A 21868-nucleotide genomic window follows, 5' to 3' on the forward strand; every position below is an offset into this window, starting at 1 on the left:
AGCAACAGTGGAGAAGAAGTCCCTTTAAAGGGGAGCAGACCTCCAGCAGAGCCAGACTCATGAAGACCTCTGCTTCAACAGGTGAATCCCATCATGTAAAAGTTAGAAATGAGAAATGTTCCTCTTTCTCTCTTCATGTTTCCGTCCCTCTACCACATTCTTACTTATGTCTGTTTGCAAAAACTGACTGGCTCAAGTTCATGAAACCGTACAAAGAGGTGGAACGCGGCCAAAGGAAGAACCCATGAAGTTTTGATGCAGGTCTGATCACTTTCTTTCAGACTGAGCTCTCCAAGTACTGTAGTTAACTCTACATGTCCCTTTGAATCTCCTTGACCCACATGTGTACACCACTGCTTCTATTCACACTCGTTGCCTCACCTGGAGTCTGTCTTGCTGGAGGGGGAGTCCGGACACAGGTGGAGGATGGGTGAGGGTGAGCGTGACGCCGACGAGCGCTCCGCCTCTTCTTCAGAAGCTGGTGGAGTGGCAGCCGCTGACTGGCAGTCTGACGGCGGCGATGAAGAAATCACCACGGTCGTCTCCTGCTCCTGTGGCTCGGACACTTCTGACATCACCAGCCTCTCCTCGTCCTCCTTGTCCTTTTCGTCCAACGCCTGATCGTCGGCTGCTTTCGGTGCCGGGGTGCCAGCTCCATCGCTCCCTCCCTGCGCCTGCAACATGGCGTCGAGAATGGCAGCACTGCGTTTGCGGCTCTCCCCGAGGCTCAGCACACAGTAGTCGTGGTCGCCAAAGTTGCGGTGGGTGTCGCTGTCGCCGGCCTGGCCCATGCGCCTCAGCTGGGCATACAGCTCCGTCTGCTCTGGCTGCTTCCGCTGGTGGTGAGAGCGGCTCAGCCAGGACGAGCCCTTCGTGGCAACGTTGGCGTTTGAAGCCGGGTGGACAGACTCGCCGCCACCTCCTCCACCGTCGCCACTGCTGCCACCGCCCACTCCGCCGCCACTCTTTCCTCCCTCAGCAGGCTTAAAGAGCTCATCTTCCACAGGTTTGTGAGGTGGAGTAGTGGGAGGGGTGAGACCTGAGTGGGGAGGACAGAGACATGCACATGATGAGCCCCCCACTGCCAAAACGTGACCTTTCCACAGTTTGTTTTTTAAGCACAGCTCTGTCTAGTGCTGCTTCCCCATAATCTCTTTGTTAAGCTAATGGACTGTGAGCTGCAGTTTTTACATTAACTCACATTATTGCTCATCGGATCCAATTCTCTGCAAGATTACGCCTATTTCCCAAAATATCTCCATATTCTCTCTCTGCACCCTAAAACCAGCTGGTAGGTTTTAAAATTCAGTTTTCTTTTATTAAAAAAAAAGTCAGAATTACACCTTTTGTAACAGCCAGAAACTGTAAAAACAGAGAGAATCATTAGTTTTTCAACCTTTTGAAGATATCAGGTGTGATGTAGAGTTCTATCAGGAAAATAAAAGCTGAAATTTGTGATAATTCATCACAGTTGCTTTATTGTATCATTGAAAAGTTTTGCCAAAAAACAAACACATTTTCACCAAATCTTGTGAAAAGCTAAAAATTCTGCACAGGAGATGACGGGAGACTGAGAGGAAAATAAAATGTGTTAAAGTAAAAATGAAGGAAACTGAGGACCTAGTTATCAGCAAGTTTTGAAATAGCATTCTAAAGTAGATGTAGATAAAAACACCTGGTTTATTAAAGTTATAAAAATGTAGACAGTTTACTATCTGTACCATATGGAGCCATCCTTTTTTCCAATATTGCTAAAATCTGTGACACTTGGAAAGGTGTCATATATTTTGATTCCATTTTGTTTTTCTTTTACAGTATTATAATTGTGTCATGTTACACAGTAGACATTTCTGGTTTCTCTCTACTTCTAGCCATTGTTGCGCTGTTTCCATAGAGATGCAAGACTTTGTGCTGCAGTGAAAATATGAACTCACAGTGATTAGAAATGTGCAGAAACACTCAAACTGTTTGCAGGATGAAAAGCCTCTGAGGATTTGCCTTCAATCTTTCTGTAATAATGTTTATGCTGCATCTGTTACCTCCACGCCGAACCGAAATAAGATTTGTTCGACCGATCCTTTACTGACTGCGTCTTTACAGCTGTAAGCGGTTGACATCAACATGTGTCGAAACAAACAACCGAGTGTTTACCTGCTGTTCCGCACAGATCCACACTGAGCGTCTGCTCAAAAGGCTTGGTATTGTACTGGGACTCTCTGATGATGAAGAACAGATGAAAGGAGAGAGAGAGAGAGAGAGAGCGAAATTAAACATTGCTGTGTCATGTTGGAATACGACGCAGGTTTCAAACACTGAACATGAATCCAACAGCAGCCGTAAAAGGCTCTCAGCTGGAGCTCTTTTTTTGTTTTATTCCCTAAAATAAAAACAGCCCACTTTCAGCTGATGTCTGCTGAATTTGAATTACGTTTCTCCCTATAAATGCTACTGGCATTTCTCAGTGCTCCTCATTTCTTATCACAACAACCATATGTACTCCCCTGTCCCATCCCCTATTCTTCCTCTACTATTTCTGGCTGTCTGTTCCTGTTTCTCCGGTTGCCATGAAAGGCAGGAGCGGTGCCGAGTGGATTGGCTTCAGGCAGGATATTACTTACCCTCCACAGCGAACGGGAGAATCAAAAAAATATAAAAATACAATACATTTTTTTCTTCTTCTTCTTTTTTTTTGGTGAGCTCTTCAGAAGACTGATTCATTTAGAGGATGGACGGATGCCAGAGGTTTGTACAGGAAGACCATTCAGTTTTGAGACTAGATGGAGCTGGAGAAGTTCCAGGGTTTGAGGCTGGATGGGCGGGGAGGTTAATTTGGAAAAATAAGAGCAGTGTGGGCACTCTGGCACAGATTAGGATCTGAGTACGCCAGCCAGGGTGCCGATTCATTAGAGACCTTGAATTGCTGGATTTGGGCCTGGCACATGTTGGTAGTGCAGAATATAATACAAATATATGAGATTATACATGACATGCCTGCAAATTATTCTGAAATGCATTAAAAATGGACCCTGACTTGTTTTTTTTTTTTCCTCCCTTACAACTATCTGAGAACAACAGTGGTTTGAGGTCTAAAATTAGATCAGTGCCTTCAACATTTGTTACGCAGAACGTAAATAAGTACATTACTGCTGTGCTACTGTTTAAGTTGATCGTGCAAGTGACACTCAGGGTTTTGTTTCAGACCCTGCCACGAACATTTCTGAACTATGCCAAAACATGAAGCATTAGATTATATAATTGAGACAATAAAATAAATAGGATCGAATCAATTAGTGCTGATTTTTTTTTTTTTTTTTTTACAATTTACAGCAAAGGTGATTAACTCAGTAATTTGCATGTTTACAGGCGTCGGATTAGCACTGCTGAAACAATCCTCTGCTCCTTAATGGAATCTGCTTCTTGCTCAGCACTCATAAATAAACAATTGCCATGATGTTAAATGCATTTCCTCAGCAATGTGGAACAGTAGGTCCTGTGGAATCACTTCTGAATTTACATCAGGCACTAAGCAGGGAAATTCAACCTGCAAGAGCCCAGTCACGCTCAGATGTGAAGCACAGACCAACGCTGGAACTCGCACCGTACAGCAACTTAACATATCCCACATTAAAATACCAAATGAAAACACCTGGAGAATGTCTAGAGGGCTACAAGCTTGCATATCGAGTTGATAACAAGCAGATGCTACTTGGTATTGACACCTGTCTGGCACGGGTTGTGAAGGCCCGTGTACATTAGGTCCAAGGTCTGACAATAGCATTTACAGTTAGAGCATGTTTGCCATTGCAGGATTTCCAAGGAGGCATCAATGCTGCACCACCCTGCTCTGCAGAACCTACTGCAGGCTTTTTTTTTCTGATGCAAAATAATGAAGGAGTGTGTGATCACAATTAACAAAGTAAATCACTTGCAGTATTTTCTGGGAAACAAACAGAAAATTCTCAAGAATCCAGGGACTATGTGTTGAACTGCAGGCTGAGCATTTAAAGGCAATTATAGAATGAAATGTAACATTTGAGTAAAATATCATCTATAGTAAGTAGCTGAACACTTTCTGCAAAACAAAATAATCAAAGAAATGGGCGCCGCTACAGCTCACCTGGTTGAGCTGGCGTCCCATGTACAGGGCTACAGTCCCAATGTGGAGGTCATGAGTTCGAATCCCGCTCATGACCCTTTCCCACATGTCCTCTCCCCTACTTTCCTGTCTCTCTCTCACTACACTATCCAGTAAAGGCACAAAGGCCAAAAAAATAACTTTAAATAAATAATCAAAGAAATTCAACTTTAATGTTTTCTTAGTTTTTTTGTGACTGACGGCATCATCACTGTGCCATGCTGCACAGAAAACATGTCTGAGTTCTCTCTACTTCTAGCCATGGTTGTTCTGTTTCCATGGAGGTGCCGGACTTCCTATTGCTGTGAAAATCGAGCCCCCGGTGAGTAAAAAATGTGAAATAACCGGAGGTGCACAAGGTTCAACTTTAAGAACTTCCAAACCAAGCTCAGTAAACTACTTCTGTATTTTTTTTTTTCAGGCTTCAAAATAAATTATTTGAAAAACCTACGCGGTTGGTGTTTTCTGTTTCACATAATAGCTGGTTATGGACTAGCAGATATTGTTGCTGCCGTATAGCTTTTGGAGTGCTCTGTGTGGCATCCCGAACACCTGAAATTCATAAAAGGTTGCTTCCACAATGCTCAACATTACTTACACTGCTACGGCATGAAACATTAAGGAGTGCTTTTACCAAGCTACAGCTGCATGATGGAGCACAGCACAGGTACTCTGCATAGAGACACTCACCCTGTGGACTTTGGGTTGAGAGGCAGGCAGAGGCAGGCTCGCTTTTCTGCAAATAGAAACAAAAAAATCTCTGTTACAACCATGTTTTACATTATATAGATGCTCCTAACATGTATGTATTAAAGCACATGTCTGTTAATGTTAGTGTCTTGGGCTACTTTCACACTGCGGCTCATCATGTCACAACCTGTCAAGTCACATGTGAGTCAGACTGTAATAACTGTGAGCAGCAGTCACTCAAATTTGGGCCGATGCCTTGATTCATGAAACAAAATCAATGAAATGTGCTGCAACCAGTGCGGCACATTATGTCAGATATGGATTGCAAGTAATTCGGATAGAATCCTGTAAAAGCTGAGAATGAAAGCCGGCAGTGTGAACGTGGCTTTTGTGTTTCTTGTTCGTCTAACCGTGGCAGCAGGGTTTGGTCGGCTCAGTTGTAGCGGTGCTGCCGTTACTAGACATGAGTTGTTCTGGCTGCATCTCCGTCGTGGTTCCACCTCCTGCTTGGGTGGGCAGGAGTTTGATTCCCACTCGTGCCTCCTCTTTCTCCTCCCTGTCCTCCCCTTCCCTCGCCCGCGCAGGCCGCAGCCTCTTGGCGAAGCGGCTGGGGAAAGAGGCCAGCCGTCTGGAGCGCCGCACTGAGAAAGAGCCGCTGTTTTCTGTAGCCTCCTCCAGGCTTTGTGGCGGCTCAGAGGAGACGTTTCTCCTCTCGGGGGAGGAAGAGTCTTTACGAAGCTCTGGTTTAGGGTTGGTGGAGCTGTAGGACTGGGTCAGGGCTGATTTAGCAGGAGAGGAAGGGGCAAGTGCTGCTCCTCTGTTGGGGCTGTGGGAGTGGGAGTAGGGTGGGCTGTGCAGTCTGTAAGGCTTGCTCACATCAAAAGAGCTGCTCTGCTGCAGGAGCTCGCGGAGAAGGGAGTTGGCCTTCATCTCCCTCCGCCTAGCAAAGGGGAGCCTCCTGGGGGCGCTGTTGCTTGTCCCAGTCAAGCCCCCACTAGTCCCAGGAGTGGCCACCAGCACAACTCTGCTGTGAGAGCTGGTGGCGGCCGGGCGGGAGGCCTCAGGTCTGGCCCGAGGCCTCGGGAGGTCACGGTCCTTGCGCTCCCAGCCCTGCTGCTTGCGCGTGGGCAGGCAGTAGGTGTGCATGTACGTGATCAGCTCCACCACCGAGTGCAGTTCTTTCTCCGAGCTGAACTGAGGCTTAGCTGGCTCAGCGGGGGCAGCAGCCGCCACTGCCCCACCCTCCACCTCGCTGCTGGAAGACTCCTCCTCCTCTTCCTCTTCCGCTTCCTCCTCCTCGTCCTCCTCCGACTCACTGTCCTCGTCCTCCTCCTCCTCTTCGTCCTCCTCTGTGTCGGGGGCCGGGGTGTCCTCGGTGTCCTGGGCAGTGGTGAGGTGGCGGTGCAGCTCGGTGCACAGGCGCCCCGCCGGACGCACCGCTCGGGGCTTCCGCTCCTGAGGGAGGTCGCTCTGAGGGCGGAGACAAGCAAACATGAACACCTGCTGCACAGTTCAGTCTCGGCTTTGTACCCGACAAACACATTTAGTGATGAATAAGTGGCCACTGGCAGACGAATATGTGCAGCCGACATCCACCGAGGATCGACTGATCAGAATCCCTAAAGAAAACCTGATTTGCAGAGGACACTCGTCTTAGCAGCTAACTGTACAACAGGCTCTTTTGTTACGCTCAGAAATGCTTCTGCTAACAGAAAAGGAACAGAACAATGGGGACAATATTCAAATTAGCTGCTCGTTATGTCTCAATCCCACAAAAGCTACTTTACAAAAGTAATTACTGATTTTATAATAATGATTTTTGGCAATTTAAATCAAACAAATATTGTGGAAATTCAATAGAAAATTATTTTAAAAATGGGAAAAAACCAAAAGATCCTTTTTGAATTAAAGCTCAAATGAAAGTGAGCTGTACGTCTGTGTTAATGCGTTCATGAACCTGAAAGGAATGTCTGTGATAAATCGTTTTTAAATGTTTTGTACTCAACACTTTAATCGGATTTCGTACACATTCAAAATGCAACACGTCAGCGGCGACGCGACTCAGTCGATGGACGCTGATACAAAATGGCAGCCTCAGAAGGGGGCCTTCGGTCTTTGATTCGGAGGAACTCACACTAAAACTTGACATTTACGACTGATGTTTCGGATGAAATATTTTTCTTGCACTGGGAATATCTCATTACACTGTCTAGCTGTTCATGGGAATGAAAAATGAACCAGCAAACAACAAAAACACACCCATGAACGCAAGGGTGTATCTTCAATTTCCTGCCCTGGATACAGGATCACGGAGCACACGGCAGTAAATTTTGCTTCCGACTTTGTGAAGGATGATTCAGTGTGCAGCTGCGATAAAATGGCTGATTCCATATTACTCATACAGAGAGAAAAGAGAGAGAGAGAGAGAGAGAGACTATGATTCACTGTTGCCCTCTTGCCCTGTCAGTCAATACTCGCGCCATCTGCCACAGCAAAGCCATGCTACTCTAAAACTAAAGCTCTCTCACACACACACACACACACATTGCCAGCAGCGGCGAGGTTAGGAGGGTGTGTGTGATGGATACAGGCTCAGCTTATCCCCACACTGCTTCCTGTGGGTATTTTGTATCCTCCTTGCTTGAGCAGGAGCAGAAATCTGTGTGAAGGCTTGCCATGCTTTATGCTTGTACAAGATAAATGACTGGTGTTGTAATCAATGACCACTTGAAGCACAATGCTAGCAGCTATCCAATTACTGCTAAGTCATACAGCAGCAGCCATTGTAAATGTCCTCTCTTCCCCAACACCACATCTATCACCAACAGCAGCTGAAGGTCTCTGCAAGCTTGAAGGCGCCCAGAGTTTTTATTCTAAAATGAAATATCTATCATTTGGGAAATAGAAACTGTTGTTGTGCTCGATGGACTACAGCCGGCTGCGCTGTGCCTAATGTTACAGCAGGAATAAACATGTTTAAAGCCAGCTTGGCCATTTCTTTACAGACTTCACCTGCTTCAAGTGTGGTAAAATGTAGCTATGTATAATTAAAGGTGTGCCAGCTTTGAATAGCAGGTTGGTGCTGCAGTGGGACGATGGCTTGCCCCAGTTTTGCTTTACCTCTTTGCTCATTTTTGGATTAGCCAGGGTTTGTCTGTCTTTGTGTACGCTAAATGTTTCGGCCACTGCAGGTACTGGTGATGGTGGTTTTGTACTGAAACCAATGACAACTATCCATCCATCCATCCACTATCTATACACCGCTTAATCCTCACTAGGGTCGCGGGGGGCTGGAGTCTATCCCAGCTGACTCAGGGTGAAGGCAGGGGACACCCTGGACAGGTCACCAGTCTATCACAGGGCTACACTTAGAGACAGACAACCAAGCACACTCACATTCACACCTACGGACAATTTAGAATCACCAATTAACCTCAACGTGTTTTTGGACTGTGTGGGAGGAAGCCGGAGAACCCGGAGAGAACCCACGCTGCACGGGGAGAACATGGAGACTCCACGCAGAAAGATCCCGATGCCCTCAAGGGAAGCGAACCCGCGACCTTCTTGCTGCGAGGCAACAGTGCTAACCAACTGTGCCACCTTGCAGCCCCCAATGACAACTAGTTTTCCTCTTATCCACAAGTGGAAAAAAAACCAGTCTGGCTTGATTGCATTTCTTTAAACCTATCAGCAAGTGGTGCTAAGCCCAGACTGTAGCAATGGTGTCCCCTCAAAATAGCGCTGAGGGGATTGTTTTGGTGAAACATTTGCATGCAGGGACAAAAGCACTGTCGTATAATTAACTGAATAAAAAACTAGCAGGGCTGCCTGACTGCACGATCCAAATTTGTCAAAATGCAAAATTTTCAGCGTGCAGGTTGCTTTCCAGAGGTGGTGGTGATTGCTGTTTTTTTTTTCCGTAGTGAAACGTGACATGTAGAGACTGGCCTGTTCAATTCATGTCCAACGGCAGGCTTACATGAAGTCTACATCCAGTCCGTCAGTTTATTGAGTAGTCAGAGCGACAGACAACCGTATACGCTGGCGCTCACAACTACAGCCAATTTCGAAATCGCCAGTTACCCTACTATGCATGTCTTTGGACTGGGGGAGGAAGCCACAGCAACCAAAGAAAACCCATGAAGGCAAACAAAGAGCATGAAAACGCCACACAGAAAGGCCAAGCTGACCAGCTTCAGGTTTGAATTCAGAACCGCTGCACAAACCCCACGGCTAGTGCTGTGTGTTTTTAAATGCAACAGCAGCACATTCTCCTTTATTTGTGGCTGTCGGGGGATAAAATGTCTCTCAAACTGTAACTAACTTTGATGTAATGTCTAAACTCTCCCCTGAAAGTCAGTCTAATGGCTGGAGGTTGATGGGTGGGCTGAGACACATTTCACCGAGTCTTGCAAGACTGATGCAAAGCTGTTGAGAAGCATTTCCCAGGTTCAGCATGTCAAACATACAACCAGTACAGGCCTTTGACAGTGCCTCCCAGTTATATAATTGTTGTAATTCGTAGGGTGCACCCAGTACAACTGAGCCCCTTTTTCACTGGTTCTGTGGTTCTACGTGAAGAAAGAATCGTTATTAGTCTTACTTGAAAAACAAAACATTTACATTCTGCCCACTTGTGAATGTTTGGATGATTTATACCCAAATAACAACATATTTTCTTTGCATTGGAGACATTCTAACCTGCAGAAGAAGTGCAGACGCCTGTTTACCAGGACACTTTCTGCAGTGGCAATGATGCTGACTGCAGCCCCTACGTGCAACACTGAATTACTTCTGCCTCAACTCGCCTCCCTGAGAGGAAGTGATTGGAAAAATCCAATTTTGTTATCTCGCCAGCTTTCAGAAGACACAGGGAATGAGGCGCTAACCAGTGAAAACACAGATGTGTGTGTCTGGGGTTTCCACAGACCACACCGCCTCAGATCTACTTCACAGCCCGAGAAAGCCTCAGGATAAATAAATGAGGGGAGAGCGTTAAGACGTCTGAAATCGTATAACTCTATCACTTATTCACGGTAACGTGCGGCTCACCTTAGTCAGAGGTTTGACTGGCCGTAGGTGCAGGCTTCTGTTGCCGTAGCGACGGGCGTGGACTCCATCTTTGTGCACATCGATGCCCGGGGGCACGTTGGGAGGAGTCAGCAGCAGCTTCTTTAGCTGAGGAGGAAGAAGGAGGTACGTTAGGCGACAGTTTGCAATTTAGCATCCATTGATGCATGCTTCTTTTTTTTTCCCTCAAAAATGTCCTCTCTGCAGTATTACATATTTAGAATGCTTCAGAAAAAAATGAAACATAGATACATAGATAGATATGGAATCAACCTTTCAAACATATCCACAGGTGGCTCACCATGCTACAGATATTTCAGTGTTTCTACCACATCTACAGAGTCTGCATTTTTCCACATTCCTCTGCACATCATAAAGATATTTCACCGTGCCGAATGTATCACCATCATCTGGCAACCTGTGGACAACCTGCTTCTCTGGATACTGTTTCTGAGCCGTGCTGTATTTGTTCTATTGATCCAGCGTGTTGTATTTTCCTCTCACTCGTCCTTGTCGCCTCCTCTCTGCTGTGTAAACACTGCATGCCGTTCACCTGAAAACTCACCAGCTGTTTTTGTTGTTTTTACCAGATCTGATTCCTTCAAATGGTTTGTTTTTGACATCATACGTAGAAAGTGATTTTGATGAGATATCACAATTTCAAGCTTATTTAGGTTTTTTTTTGGGTTTTTTTTCCTGCTGGAGCTGCATGTGACACATGATACATTCAAGGACTGCGGGAAAGTTGGAATTCTTTCTTGTTTTACAGTTTCTGGGTATGATAAATGGTGTGATGTTGGAGATTTTAATTTAAAGAAAACCTGCCTTTCAACTGATTTTTGGAGAGTTAAAGTTATGATTAAAGTTTAGCTGGTTAAGTTTAGTGTTGATATTGAATACAAGCACCGTGTACGCACAGCACCAGTGAAAATGTGAACCTGAGGAGATGACGATGATGATGAAGGACAACAATTAGGATCAAATGTAGAACACTAACTACATTTGCTTACACATTTTTATTCAGAATACCAAAAGGCACAAATGAAAAGGTAGTCAGGTTTAAAGTGAGATAGAAGGATCTAACATTTGGCTCTTTAAGCCTCTAATTCCAATTTTTAATCTCTATTCTGTCACCTGTTAATGTCCTGCAGATGGATGTTTGTACAAGGGAATAATGTGCAGAAGAGGTCATGACACTGTGCATTTATCATTTTACTAAAGCTGACAGTTACATGGCACATTCACACTCCCTATTAAAGAGCAGGATTCAGCTTCTCTCTCTACAACAGCAGCCTGCAGGCCCCTCCTTTCCTCCGTCATCTTTCCATCCTCACACTTGTTCTTCTGCCATTCCTCTCATTCAGAACTTAGACCACTCACTGTCCTCCTCTTTTTCTCTCTCCACCCATCCTCTCTTCTTTCCCTCTAATCCCTGCAACATCTTTCAGCGTTCCTTTCTTAATATCCATAAATCCTTTCCTTCCCTCACCTCCGTCTTTGCGACCTTTTCCCACCCATCTTCGCTAAACCTCCATGCTTTCACATGACCTCTGCCCTCTTCTTTCTCTTTGTCCGTCGCTCCGTCTCCTCATCCTCTCGTGCCTTCGGACCAAACAGAAGCTGACACACAAACACGAAACAAAGCGAACCTCTCCTGAGTCCTTACCCCGAGTATTACCTTTCAAATGGATATTAACACAACTGCGCCTCATTCCCTCACTATCCTTTCATTGCTTTATTCATCTGTCTATTCATCCATTCATTATAGTGCCTAGCTTCATGGCAGGGCTATCAGCTGATATAAATCAGCTTAGGGAGAAAATCCCCCACTAAGCTGCGCAGCTTTTGCTCCAGAAGACGATGTAGAAAATACAGATGTGATAGGAATGAGGATTGGAAGGGCCCTGCATGCACAGGGTCGACTTAATGCAACACACCCTCTGGCAGCCATATTGGAGGCCTTGATCTCTTGGTACACAGTGGGCTCATCTCATTTCTCTATTTCCAGTCACCTCATCGTCTGTCCTAATGTCTGAGACCCAAAATCGATGTCAGTGCACCGTCTTGAAGGGTTTGTCGGGTCCTAAAATGCATCTCAAGGAGACGGGAGGCTTGCTGGAGGAGCTCTGAGTGAGGATGCACAGGTGTAACACACAGCTGGAATATACAAACCACGTCGGGGGCAGTACTGATAAATATGTGTAGCAATATAGAAAATAACATGTATGATATTGGCTAGTTTGTGAACTGGAAAAAAAAGTAAATATATGCTGCTAGTGGTCATGAGTGCTGTTGTGGTCATCTGCAGCAATCCGCTGTAACAAAACAATGAACCGATGATGTAGCTGTGATATAGCCACAATTTAATTGGAATGAATGAAGTTACAATTATTATTTGGCCATCATAATAGAAATAAGGGACAAGTTTAATTCAGTCTGTTGTTGTTACAGCTCTGATTTCTGCCTTTGTGTTTCCTCTCCAGAGCGCAGCCTGAATATAAAAGATGGACGTAGCGACCGTGGGTTTGTGAACCACTGAAGCCTCAAGTCTGGCATTTTGCTGTCACAATTTTAGTCTTTTAAAACCAGACATAATGAGAGAGAGAGTAGGATCTGACTAAAGAACCCGAAGACGCTACTCTCAGTGATATAATAATAGTAACTTGTCAGTCACAGCATAGGCCTGCCCTGGAACCTACACTGCTTTATCAACTATTTCCCTTTCAATGGTCTCGTAATTTACAAAATAAAAATCAGAATGTATTCACTAGTGATCGAGACCACAAGTTTACTTAAAAAAAATATGATGAAGTAAAGGATTAGGTGAGAAACAGGCTCACTTTGTCTTTGACTTCTGTGCAATCTGACTTATTTCTTTAACCAGAGGAGTCGCCTCCTGCTGGTTGTTGTGAAGAAGGCAGGTTTACCGCACTGTCACATAAGTTTCACTTCTCAGACTTGGAAGCTGTGTCCTTGTTTATATACAGTCTGTGGCTAAGAAAGTTACTTAACTAGCATGCGAGCTAGGTAGCTACATGGCAGTTTTTGCCTTTTGTGACATAATAATAAAACATCACATAAATCATAAATGACTCACTAAACATAAAAACACACCACACGTTTCATGTTCGTGACCCTCTCGTCTCTCTGGATCTCAGTGATGGCACTAAAACGTATACAAGAGACCCGCTGACCCAGCTGTAGTTGAACTTTATATGAGGAACTACATATATGTGAGAGGGGCTTTATAGGTTCTTTAGGTTGGCATACGGTACAGCTTTATGAGAACGTCAGTAAAACATTAAATGAAGAATACATCACACTAATGAGGCAGAGGGGGTTTTAATCGGTGAAAGTATAAAAAGGCACAACAGATGATTGTTTACGAAGGCGGTGCTGCTGATCCGGAGGTCAGAGTTCAGCCATGTTTTATCACTGTATAGTACTATAATACCTTAATGAGTACAACATCACCACCCAACAGGGCTGGCTGTAAGCACATAATACTATCTGGGTCAAATCACTGAACGGGACGATCGCCTGCATCGCTAATGGGGCCACTGCGGCCTTTTGTGGGCGAGCCAACTTGGCTCAGAGTATGTGATGATGCTCCTCTGAGAGTCCCATTGAGGGATGTGAAGAGGAGACTGAAGGTTTGTGTCTGTGTGAAACACTGAAAACCCTCCGGCAGCATCCGGGCCCCTCAAACACTCTACTTTTCCTCGCTCTACTCTACTCTACTCTGGACGCCTTCCAGGCCTCCACTGGCATCATCAATGGAGGCCTTGTTCTGCGGTGGGACACACACACATTCAGAGAGAGCGGTGGTGCAGTTGCAATCACAGGTGAATGCAAAAAAAACAAAACACGTGAGCAGGTAAAGCATGAACACTGAGTCGCATACGAGGGAAACAGAAACAGCAGGAGGGAAATGGAGGATGGGAACTTAGACAAGTGGGTAAAAGAGCAAATAGGCAGCGACAAGTCCATGAAAACATGAAGAAAATACAGAGACAAGGGGACATGACATGCTAACCCTCTGAACTCTGAACAGTTTCCAGGTGTCTTTTCATCCTGTCCCTTTTTATTTATTTTTTTAACCCACTGTGAGATTATTTTTCACTGCAATCTAAAGTCCTGCACATCTACGGAAACAGACACGGCTTGAACTTAAACATGTCTTCTGTGTAGTATGACAGTGACACAGCAAAATTCTGAAAAGCACTAAAAAAAAAATACTGCTTAGATGTTCGTTTATTAAGCACAATTAAAGATGTCAGCACACACAGACACGGGAGCTGCTTTAGTATAGAAGTGGTTTAACTTAATAGTAATGATTACATCTTAAGATGTCTGCATTTTGATGAGTCATAATTACAACGTGACCAGCCTTGATGACAATCTGGCCTGCAGTTATAACTCTTAAAGTCAGTAATTCAAGATGGTTACAAATTGAAATAACTAAAGCACAGAAACTGATGCTTTATGGCATTAAAGCTGACTGAATTAATCTGATGAGTATGAAAATGATGTGAATCAAGGCCACACACTGCTGCGCTCTCTCAGTATTTTATTAAAAACGGCCACGCATCATATCAATCATCTGAATATCAATAGAAATTTTAAAAAACTAAAAACAAATCTAATATTATTTTAATATGTATATTTTTCATTGATTTATTATGACCAATATTATTGCATTGAATAGCATATCTATTTTTAGCTTATTTTAATTTAATTTAATTTAATTTTTCAGTTTAGAGGTTGAGGATTCAAACATTTTCTGACCCGAGTTTCTCCATTAAACGCTGACACTGTTCCCAGAGCTCTCTCTCTCTATATATATATTTTTTATTTTCTTCCATTCACGGCCAAAATCAACAAATCTCCACCGCCTCTGAGAGATTTGGAGCAGCACTCTCTATCAATTTCTGTCATCTAAAGACTAAATATAGCATTATCTTTTGGAAGAATGGTGTTCATGCAAACCCAGGAGGATTTTTTTTACCCCCCCAACAATTTATCACCCATCAAATACATTTCCAACTGTCACATTTCTAGTGAAGGTATCTTTAATGGTACAATAGAATTCACATTTGAAAGCAAGATACGTGTAATTACATTGAGCCTGTAAGCGTGTTAGTGGATCACATACATCTGTGGCTCAGTATGATCGTATAAATGGCATCAAATCACACACAAGGCTGTCGGACTGAATCTGAATTATCTAGTAAACATAATGTCTAAAAAAAAAATAAAATTGAAAAGCTACAAATATAATGCGGATATCTTCCTTGTGAGACTAATCGAGCTGCGGATATTTAAATCAGACTGATGTGCGGACATGAGCAGACAGGTGCTCCCCCCTCAGCATCACGGTGATGTCACCTGCAGCATCGCGTCCCACCAGCAGAGGGCGGCGCCGCACTCAGGCCCCAACACACGAGTGACAGCGGTCATGTGACAGTAAACCACTCAACTGATGGAAATACACACACATCTGGCAGCTTCCGTGGACTAAAGAGCATAATGTTATTACAGCGGGCTTTTCTGAGTGAGTGGACGTGAATGTCAGGTTGCTATTTTTGCCACTGATAGTGCACGTAATGGAAACAGAGCCAGGGCGCAGGAAGATATGATTTATACACGGCAAAGTGCAATATTGAGCTTTCTGTCAAGGGTCCTTGGATTTACATCAGTGATTTTTGAGACTGTGCAGACACATGTATCATGAACAAATCTGAAAAGAAGAAAAAAAAAATCTCGTGGAGAAATCCGGGAAACTTTTAAAAATGAGTCACTTCATAGGATCAAGGCTGATTTATACATTCTGGACCAAAGATGTTTTTCTTGGAGGATATAAAGAGGGAAAAAAATGAGATAAGCAGGTAGCCCTGATATAAATATAGGTACTTTTGTCGTGTAAACAGTTGATACTGTGAAAGGTCTGATGTCACTGCTAACAGCTAAGTGACTGTTATAGATGAATAGTAGCAGCAGTGTCGTTATTAACAGACACGGTTTGAATAAGGAAGTCTGAAAAGCTCATAATGGCACTAATTGACTAACCTGCACGTGTACAACTGCACTGCCGACTTATTACACAGTGGGTGTGAAAAGCAACATTTCTGACCCACATTCTAATATAAAAAATGACCGTTTTTACCTCGAGCAGCTTCCGGGCGTTTGTCTTTCTCCTGCTAGATCTGTAGTCACTGTGAGCTGTTTGTTTAAAGTCCTTCACCTCTATAGAAACGGTAAGAAGCAGCAAAAATGTCTTCTGTGCGGCGTTACAGAGGTATAAATAAATTCATTCATTCATTTCTTTGGATTACAAATATTGAACTTGTACGTTTTTTTTCAAGGTGCTACCATGAGTGGAAAAGAAAATAGTGGCTCGACATGCTAAAGATGTTTCAGCGTTTAAATTGTTCTACATGCATCTTCCAACAACTTGTTGATCTGTGTGACATTTATGAGCCACGCTGCACTTATCAAGTATGTTATATTTTCCTGTCAAACTCTCTAATTAGTTTCCGTATTCGTTTCCTCTCTGCTCTGCGTAAACACGGCCTGCAGTTCAGCCAAAAAGTCTCCCACTTTTTGTCTGATGACTGTCGACTGCAGCAGGAAGTTGTTTTGTTCTTAGAATCTGGTGCAAGCTGTTTATTTTTTGGCAAATTTTGAAATGAGACAATGAAGTGAACAGATGAAATATCACAGTTTCAAGCTTAGATTTGGATAATTTACCTGATGGAAGCACACGTCACACACGGCTGATTTAACAACTGTTGGAAAATTAAAAACATAATGAGTCTTTGCTTTTGTTTTTTTTTTTTTTTTACAGCGCCTGCCTCTGATAAATGGTGTAATTGTCACAGTTTCTTAAAGATTTGGGGCTGGAAGGGTTAATTACATCCCTCCTGTCGACTGCACGACTATTTAAAGCTGCTCATAAGTGGAGAAAAACAAGTTTTTTCTCTGCTATGGAAAAACTGTCACCAGTGTTCCTGCTATGCTAATGACAATGCGCATCTCATTGCAGCGCTCAGCCAGCTTGACTTGCTCGTCACAAACTTGCTGCCTGCAGGTGCTAACCAGGATGACGCCCAAGGGAGACCTTCTTAGAAGCAACAAGAGATACAGGAGCAGAGGTAGGAATCGTAGTAGTAGTATGTGGTGCTGTGACGGAAAAAGGGAGTGTGTGACAAAGGTTTTGGGAAAGTGTGTTACGCCAGCTGTCAAAGGTACGAAGCAACAAGCAGCTGCCTGAGCTCTGCGTGTCTGGGAATCCAAAAGACTGCTGCGGTTTGAGTTCATGTTTCTCAACATTAATTGCAGGTAGCTTATGAACAAAAGTGAAACCCTAAGTTGTTGGATTTCAATCAGATTTAACAGGAGGATCGTCTGTGAAGTTGAAGGTAAACGCAGCATCCATCCGTCTCCAAACTTCCCAATCTGCTATTAAAGCTTCAAACTCTTATTCTAGTCAAGTCCCTCGATTTGAATCCTTTTCATGGCAAAGAAACTGAGATTTCTCTCAATAATCGTGCAAAGAGCACATGATGTGCACCAGACGTCACTGCGTCCATGTCAGAAGACGCAGGGATCAATAAAGCACGGTGACAGATGATGACATTTAATCAGCTTCTTCTGAGTGTTAGAACATCAACTATTCAACGTGACCCGCCGCCTTCTCATTTGACCTTCAGTGTCTTTTCTCGCTGGGAGGTGGAAACTGAGGAAATTGGCAGGCATGACTTATTAACCGGGCTGCGCTCAGTCTTATGGTGACACAAGTTGACTGATAACCAAGGAGTCCTCAAGGAGAAGCAAGGGCAGGGCAGTCATGTGTGCAGCCACAATGTTTTGCACCACAACAGAGGAGACGATGGCATCTCGTGGCGTGACCTCTCCGTATCGCTGACCTGCTGTTTTGGACTAAAACAATACCTTCATGGCATTTCACAGACTGCAGCAGCAACACGACCGGTTCTGCCTCGCTGCGTCCCGCATGGCGTAGCTATGCCAACGTACTGTAAGCCACACACTAATGCTTATTGCTGTGAGGCTTGGAATTTTTTTTCTGGCTTCCTCAGCTGCCAAACTACCCTGATTACTGCACTGAAACATCTAAGGTCATTGGAGTCATTATCATTTCAACCAATTTGGAAGGAATGCCCCATCCACTGGTCATTTTTCTCTCTGATACCGGTCGGATCCTGCACCGCTGCTGCTGCTGCGACCAACTGTGATAGTGGTCAAGAAAACCTCGGGTTCATTACGGCAGTTTCTTTTTTTTTTCCTCATTAGTAGCTTTGGTAATTGGTTGTATCTGTTGGAAGATCACAACACTCATAAAAACAAATGCTGACAACTCAGTGAAGCCACTAACAAAAAAGTCCAATTCACATGTTTTAAAAACCAAAGATAAACCCGCAAGCAAGTTTTAAAGGCAATAGTATCTTTAAAAGAACATTTACACAACTTATCAGGCCCAGTCCCTGAAAATCAGAAGGCATCTGCAGTTCTGTTTGGAAAAGTAACCACACCTAAGCTTAAAATCAGATTTGATCAGAATCCGTCTATTCTATGTGTCTCAGTTTTTAAAAATCGCCAAAACTAAACCATTTGAACTAAACAGTTTGTGTGAAAAACAAAAAAATCCCATGCTCCTCAGCACAACAGAGGCACCACGAGTACTTTTGTTGTGACCAACAGCTACGTGACAAAAAATAAGTTAAACATGTGAAGTAGTAAAGTATCTATAGAAAAACCTCCATTTTTTTTTTACTAGGACGATGAAGGAAAAACCTCAGAAGCATTCAAAAAAAAAAGTTTGCGAAGCTCTAAATGAAAAAAGCAACATTCAGAGGAAGGATTACAGTCCAGTAAAGACAAACAGTGAGACATGCAGAAGCACCTGTTGACTGTCTTTGTATAAATACTCTTTCTTTGCCAGAAGGGGGAGACAAAAGTTCCACCCTGCAGGTCTTAGTTTACTTTTAAATGCTTCTAAAATACAGAACCGATGGTCAAAGCGACAAAAAATGTAATTAAATGCTACAAACAAGAGCTGATCCTGGCTTCTTCCTGCCTCTGCATTAGTCTGTGAAGTGGTTAACAGGATCAAAAAGTCTTACAGATAAATAAAGAAAAAGATCCTTTTAAGCTGCTTTGCTCTGTATCCATAGCAACAGATAATAAACGTTTCTGAAAGTTTATGTTTAATACATAGGAGTTACTGTAATGGTTCATCTGTTGGCATCATTTTGCAGGAGTTATATTAAAATCATCAGATCTGGAGAAGCTTATTAAAAACCCAAAGAGAAATTTAATCAAACTCTCAACGTCTCTTAAACTTGGGATGAAACATGCAGATCCTCAGGACCTCTAATCATCCGTCAATATCTGTTCGAATTCACGTTTCTAACTGTCTGTATTTTTACTCCCGTTGCCCACCGTTGACCCACCCTGAACATTAAGAGCTGCGAAACACCCGACCTTTCATTTTAAAGCTTCACAAATCTCTGCTGACACATTTGTTTTATGGTTGGTCTCAGTGTGTGAGTGCGAACGGGACGGCAGAGCGGCTCGGTGAAGATTTACGCTGGTAGGTATTCAACCATCCGGCGTGCCTCATGACCGACAAACAATGGCATCTTTGTAGGCCGCCGCTAAATCAGAGCGCACAAGAAAAAAACACTGTATGCGGCCTTCTTTTCTGTGAAATTTAAGTCAAATTAAGGAAGTGGGGTGGATTCATCTTGACAAGTGCAATAGGGCCACATTACAGCAGTAATCATAAGTCGCTTAATTCAGCCAAATAGCTTCCTGCCTCAATTAGGCTCCCGAGCCAGCAGCAGGCCTGCAATCTTCTGACCGAGGGGAAAGCAGGCTACGACATTCAGTGGACGGACGTATGACAATTTGTTGTTCCTGCGTGATGAGTTTTGTGTTTTGGAGGAGGAGGAGGAGGGGGTCTCGCTGAAGGCAGGGGCTCACGACATGGGGGACGGAGGGGGCAAAGCGAGGAGAGACAAACAAGGTTTGTTCCTAGAAGTTGGGTTCAGCGAACGATGGAGGGGCCCAGAGAGAGAAAAGAGAGAGAGAGAGGCATCCAGCAGCACTGTGTGAACAAAGAACGAAGGAAAACGGGGGTGAAAACAAGCAAACACACACATGAGCGCTTGACCATGTGCTGGAAGACCACACACATTTGGATTACTGCACCTGTGAGGACTACTTTTGTTATTCCTGCTCCTCAAGCCTAAACCTGATTCTGATTTCAAAGGGGAAAGTATGATGGATTACAATTTGGGTTCTATTTTTCAGGAGGTTTTGACCATCCTTTGTATTCGCTGGTGGCCTTGTGGTTATCAGAGTAACACACTTGTGGGAAAACAAAATTACTAAAAAAAGTAAAAAAGTTCTAATAACTGAGTTTATTCAAATATCAAATAACTGCAGAAACAAAACTGAGAACAATAAACTTCTGCCCTTCTTTTATGACATTATGACTTTTCTTCTTTTATTTTTCATTGTTTTGTAGAAAATTAGTTTCATTTACCCCCCTGGACTCCAACACCTGCTGGCGGAAATGTGGCTAAAGCAAAAAAAAAAATGCCCAGAAACTGCTGGAGTTCAGAGGATTAGAGAGAAAAATGATTTTATTTTTGTAGGTTTGGCCATCCTTTCTATTAATTATGGTAGCTTTGTGCCCAACAAAGTAATTGCAAAGATCTGGGAAGACAATAACATGGTGGCAACACAGTGAATAAAAAATATTTTTTATTCACAGACACTGTAGAAGCGATCTATCTTCTCATAACTCATCTTTGAAATTGTGAATGCTCTATTTAATCTCATGCAGGGGTGAACAATCTTCATTTTCTTGTAAATTACTTTCCATTATTTCTCAGGACATTTAATTTATGGAAAAAAACAAACTAAATACAATTCGCATACAAACTCCTTGACGAAGCATCTGCAGCTTGTCCTCTGCCTGAAGGATTTTTGCATTTTATTTCTATTCCTGAAATGACACGTGGTCCCTAGAAATACACTCACACACACACACAGGACGGGTCTGGAGGAAAGGTTACTTTGTGCCTCTGTTTTCCTGGAGTTAAAGGCAGACTTTGAACCTCGCGGGCCAACAAGGGGAACATCAAGGTTAGCACATGCGACACAGATTGAGATACGGGGGTGAAAGAGAGAGGGAGAGCATGGGAACAGCAGAGGCACAGTGTGTCGGGGGGGTGGCAAGATGGTGTTTGAAGCATGCATTAAAGGATCCACTTCAACAGGCGGCGGTTTGTGAGCTGCGAGAGACTTTTGATTTGCAAACCGCTGACAAAAACGAAACACGAGGGTATCTGGGGTGAAAATATCAAGTTGTTAAACGAGGGAGGAGGGGGGGGTAAATGTTCAGATATGTGTTGCGTAAGGGAGGCTCAGGGACCCGCGATGGAGATGAAAGTAACCGCAACGTCCAGCAGCATGGGAGAGACAAAGAGCAGTTTATTTTAGGTAAAGAGGGCTTCTTACTAGAGATGGGTCCTCCGTCTCGGCCCCCAGGGACTGACTGAAGTCCTCCGCGCTGAGAGGAAGGCTGTCCTCTTCTTCCTCTTCTTGGCTGGGCTCCTCCCCCAGGGCGGGGAAGACGGAGAGCCCGCCCACCTCGGCGTCCACCATGCCATCCAAGCTGTCGGTCAGAGCGGCGAGCAGAGCCGCATTCTCCTCTTCTATCTGAAAGGAGGCGAACACGACGAGAAGACATGGTGAAAAAAACCCACACCTTTAAATACAGCGACCCAGTCTGTCGTGTTCAAAGACCCTGTCCAATACAAAGGCAGTATTTTATCTTGTTAACTCCTCCATAAGATGTTTAGTAATACTGGAAGATACACGAGGAGTAAAACAAGCACCTTAAACTTCAGTGTACTGATACAAACACTTCAGGTTTTCATC

The 21868-nt window shown here is 43.8% G+C and overlaps 1 protein-coding gene across 1 annotated transcript in view; it reads right to left on the reverse strand.

Moving 5' to 3' along the window:
* Positions 1-21868, reverse strand: part of ppargc1b (peroxisome proliferator-activated receptor gamma, coactivator 1 beta) — a 38683-nt gene that overhangs the window by 8298 nt on the left and 8517 nt on the right. Inside the window, exons 3-8 of the mRNA XM_008277044.1 lie at positions 21446-21646; positions 9878-10003; positions 5236-6295; positions 4826-4871; positions 2152-2216; positions 382-1039 (exon numbers count right to left, since the gene is read on the reverse strand). Of these exons, the coding sequence (XP_008275266.1) occupies positions 382-1039; positions 2152-2216; positions 4826-4871; positions 5236-6295; positions 9878-10003; positions 21446-21646 (2156 nt within the window). The remainder of the gene's footprint in view (positions 1-381; positions 1040-2151; positions 2217-4825; positions 4872-5235; positions 6296-9877; positions 10004-21445; positions 21647-21868) is intronic.

The sequence above is a fragment of the Stegastes partitus genome, unplaced genomic scaffold (genome assembly GCF_000690725.1).
Source record: "Stegastes partitus isolate 25-593 unplaced genomic scaffold, Stegastes_partitus-1.0.2 Scaffold87, whole genome shotgun sequence".
NCBI lineage: Eukaryota > Metazoa > Chordata > Actinopteri > Pomacentridae > Stegastes > Stegastes partitus.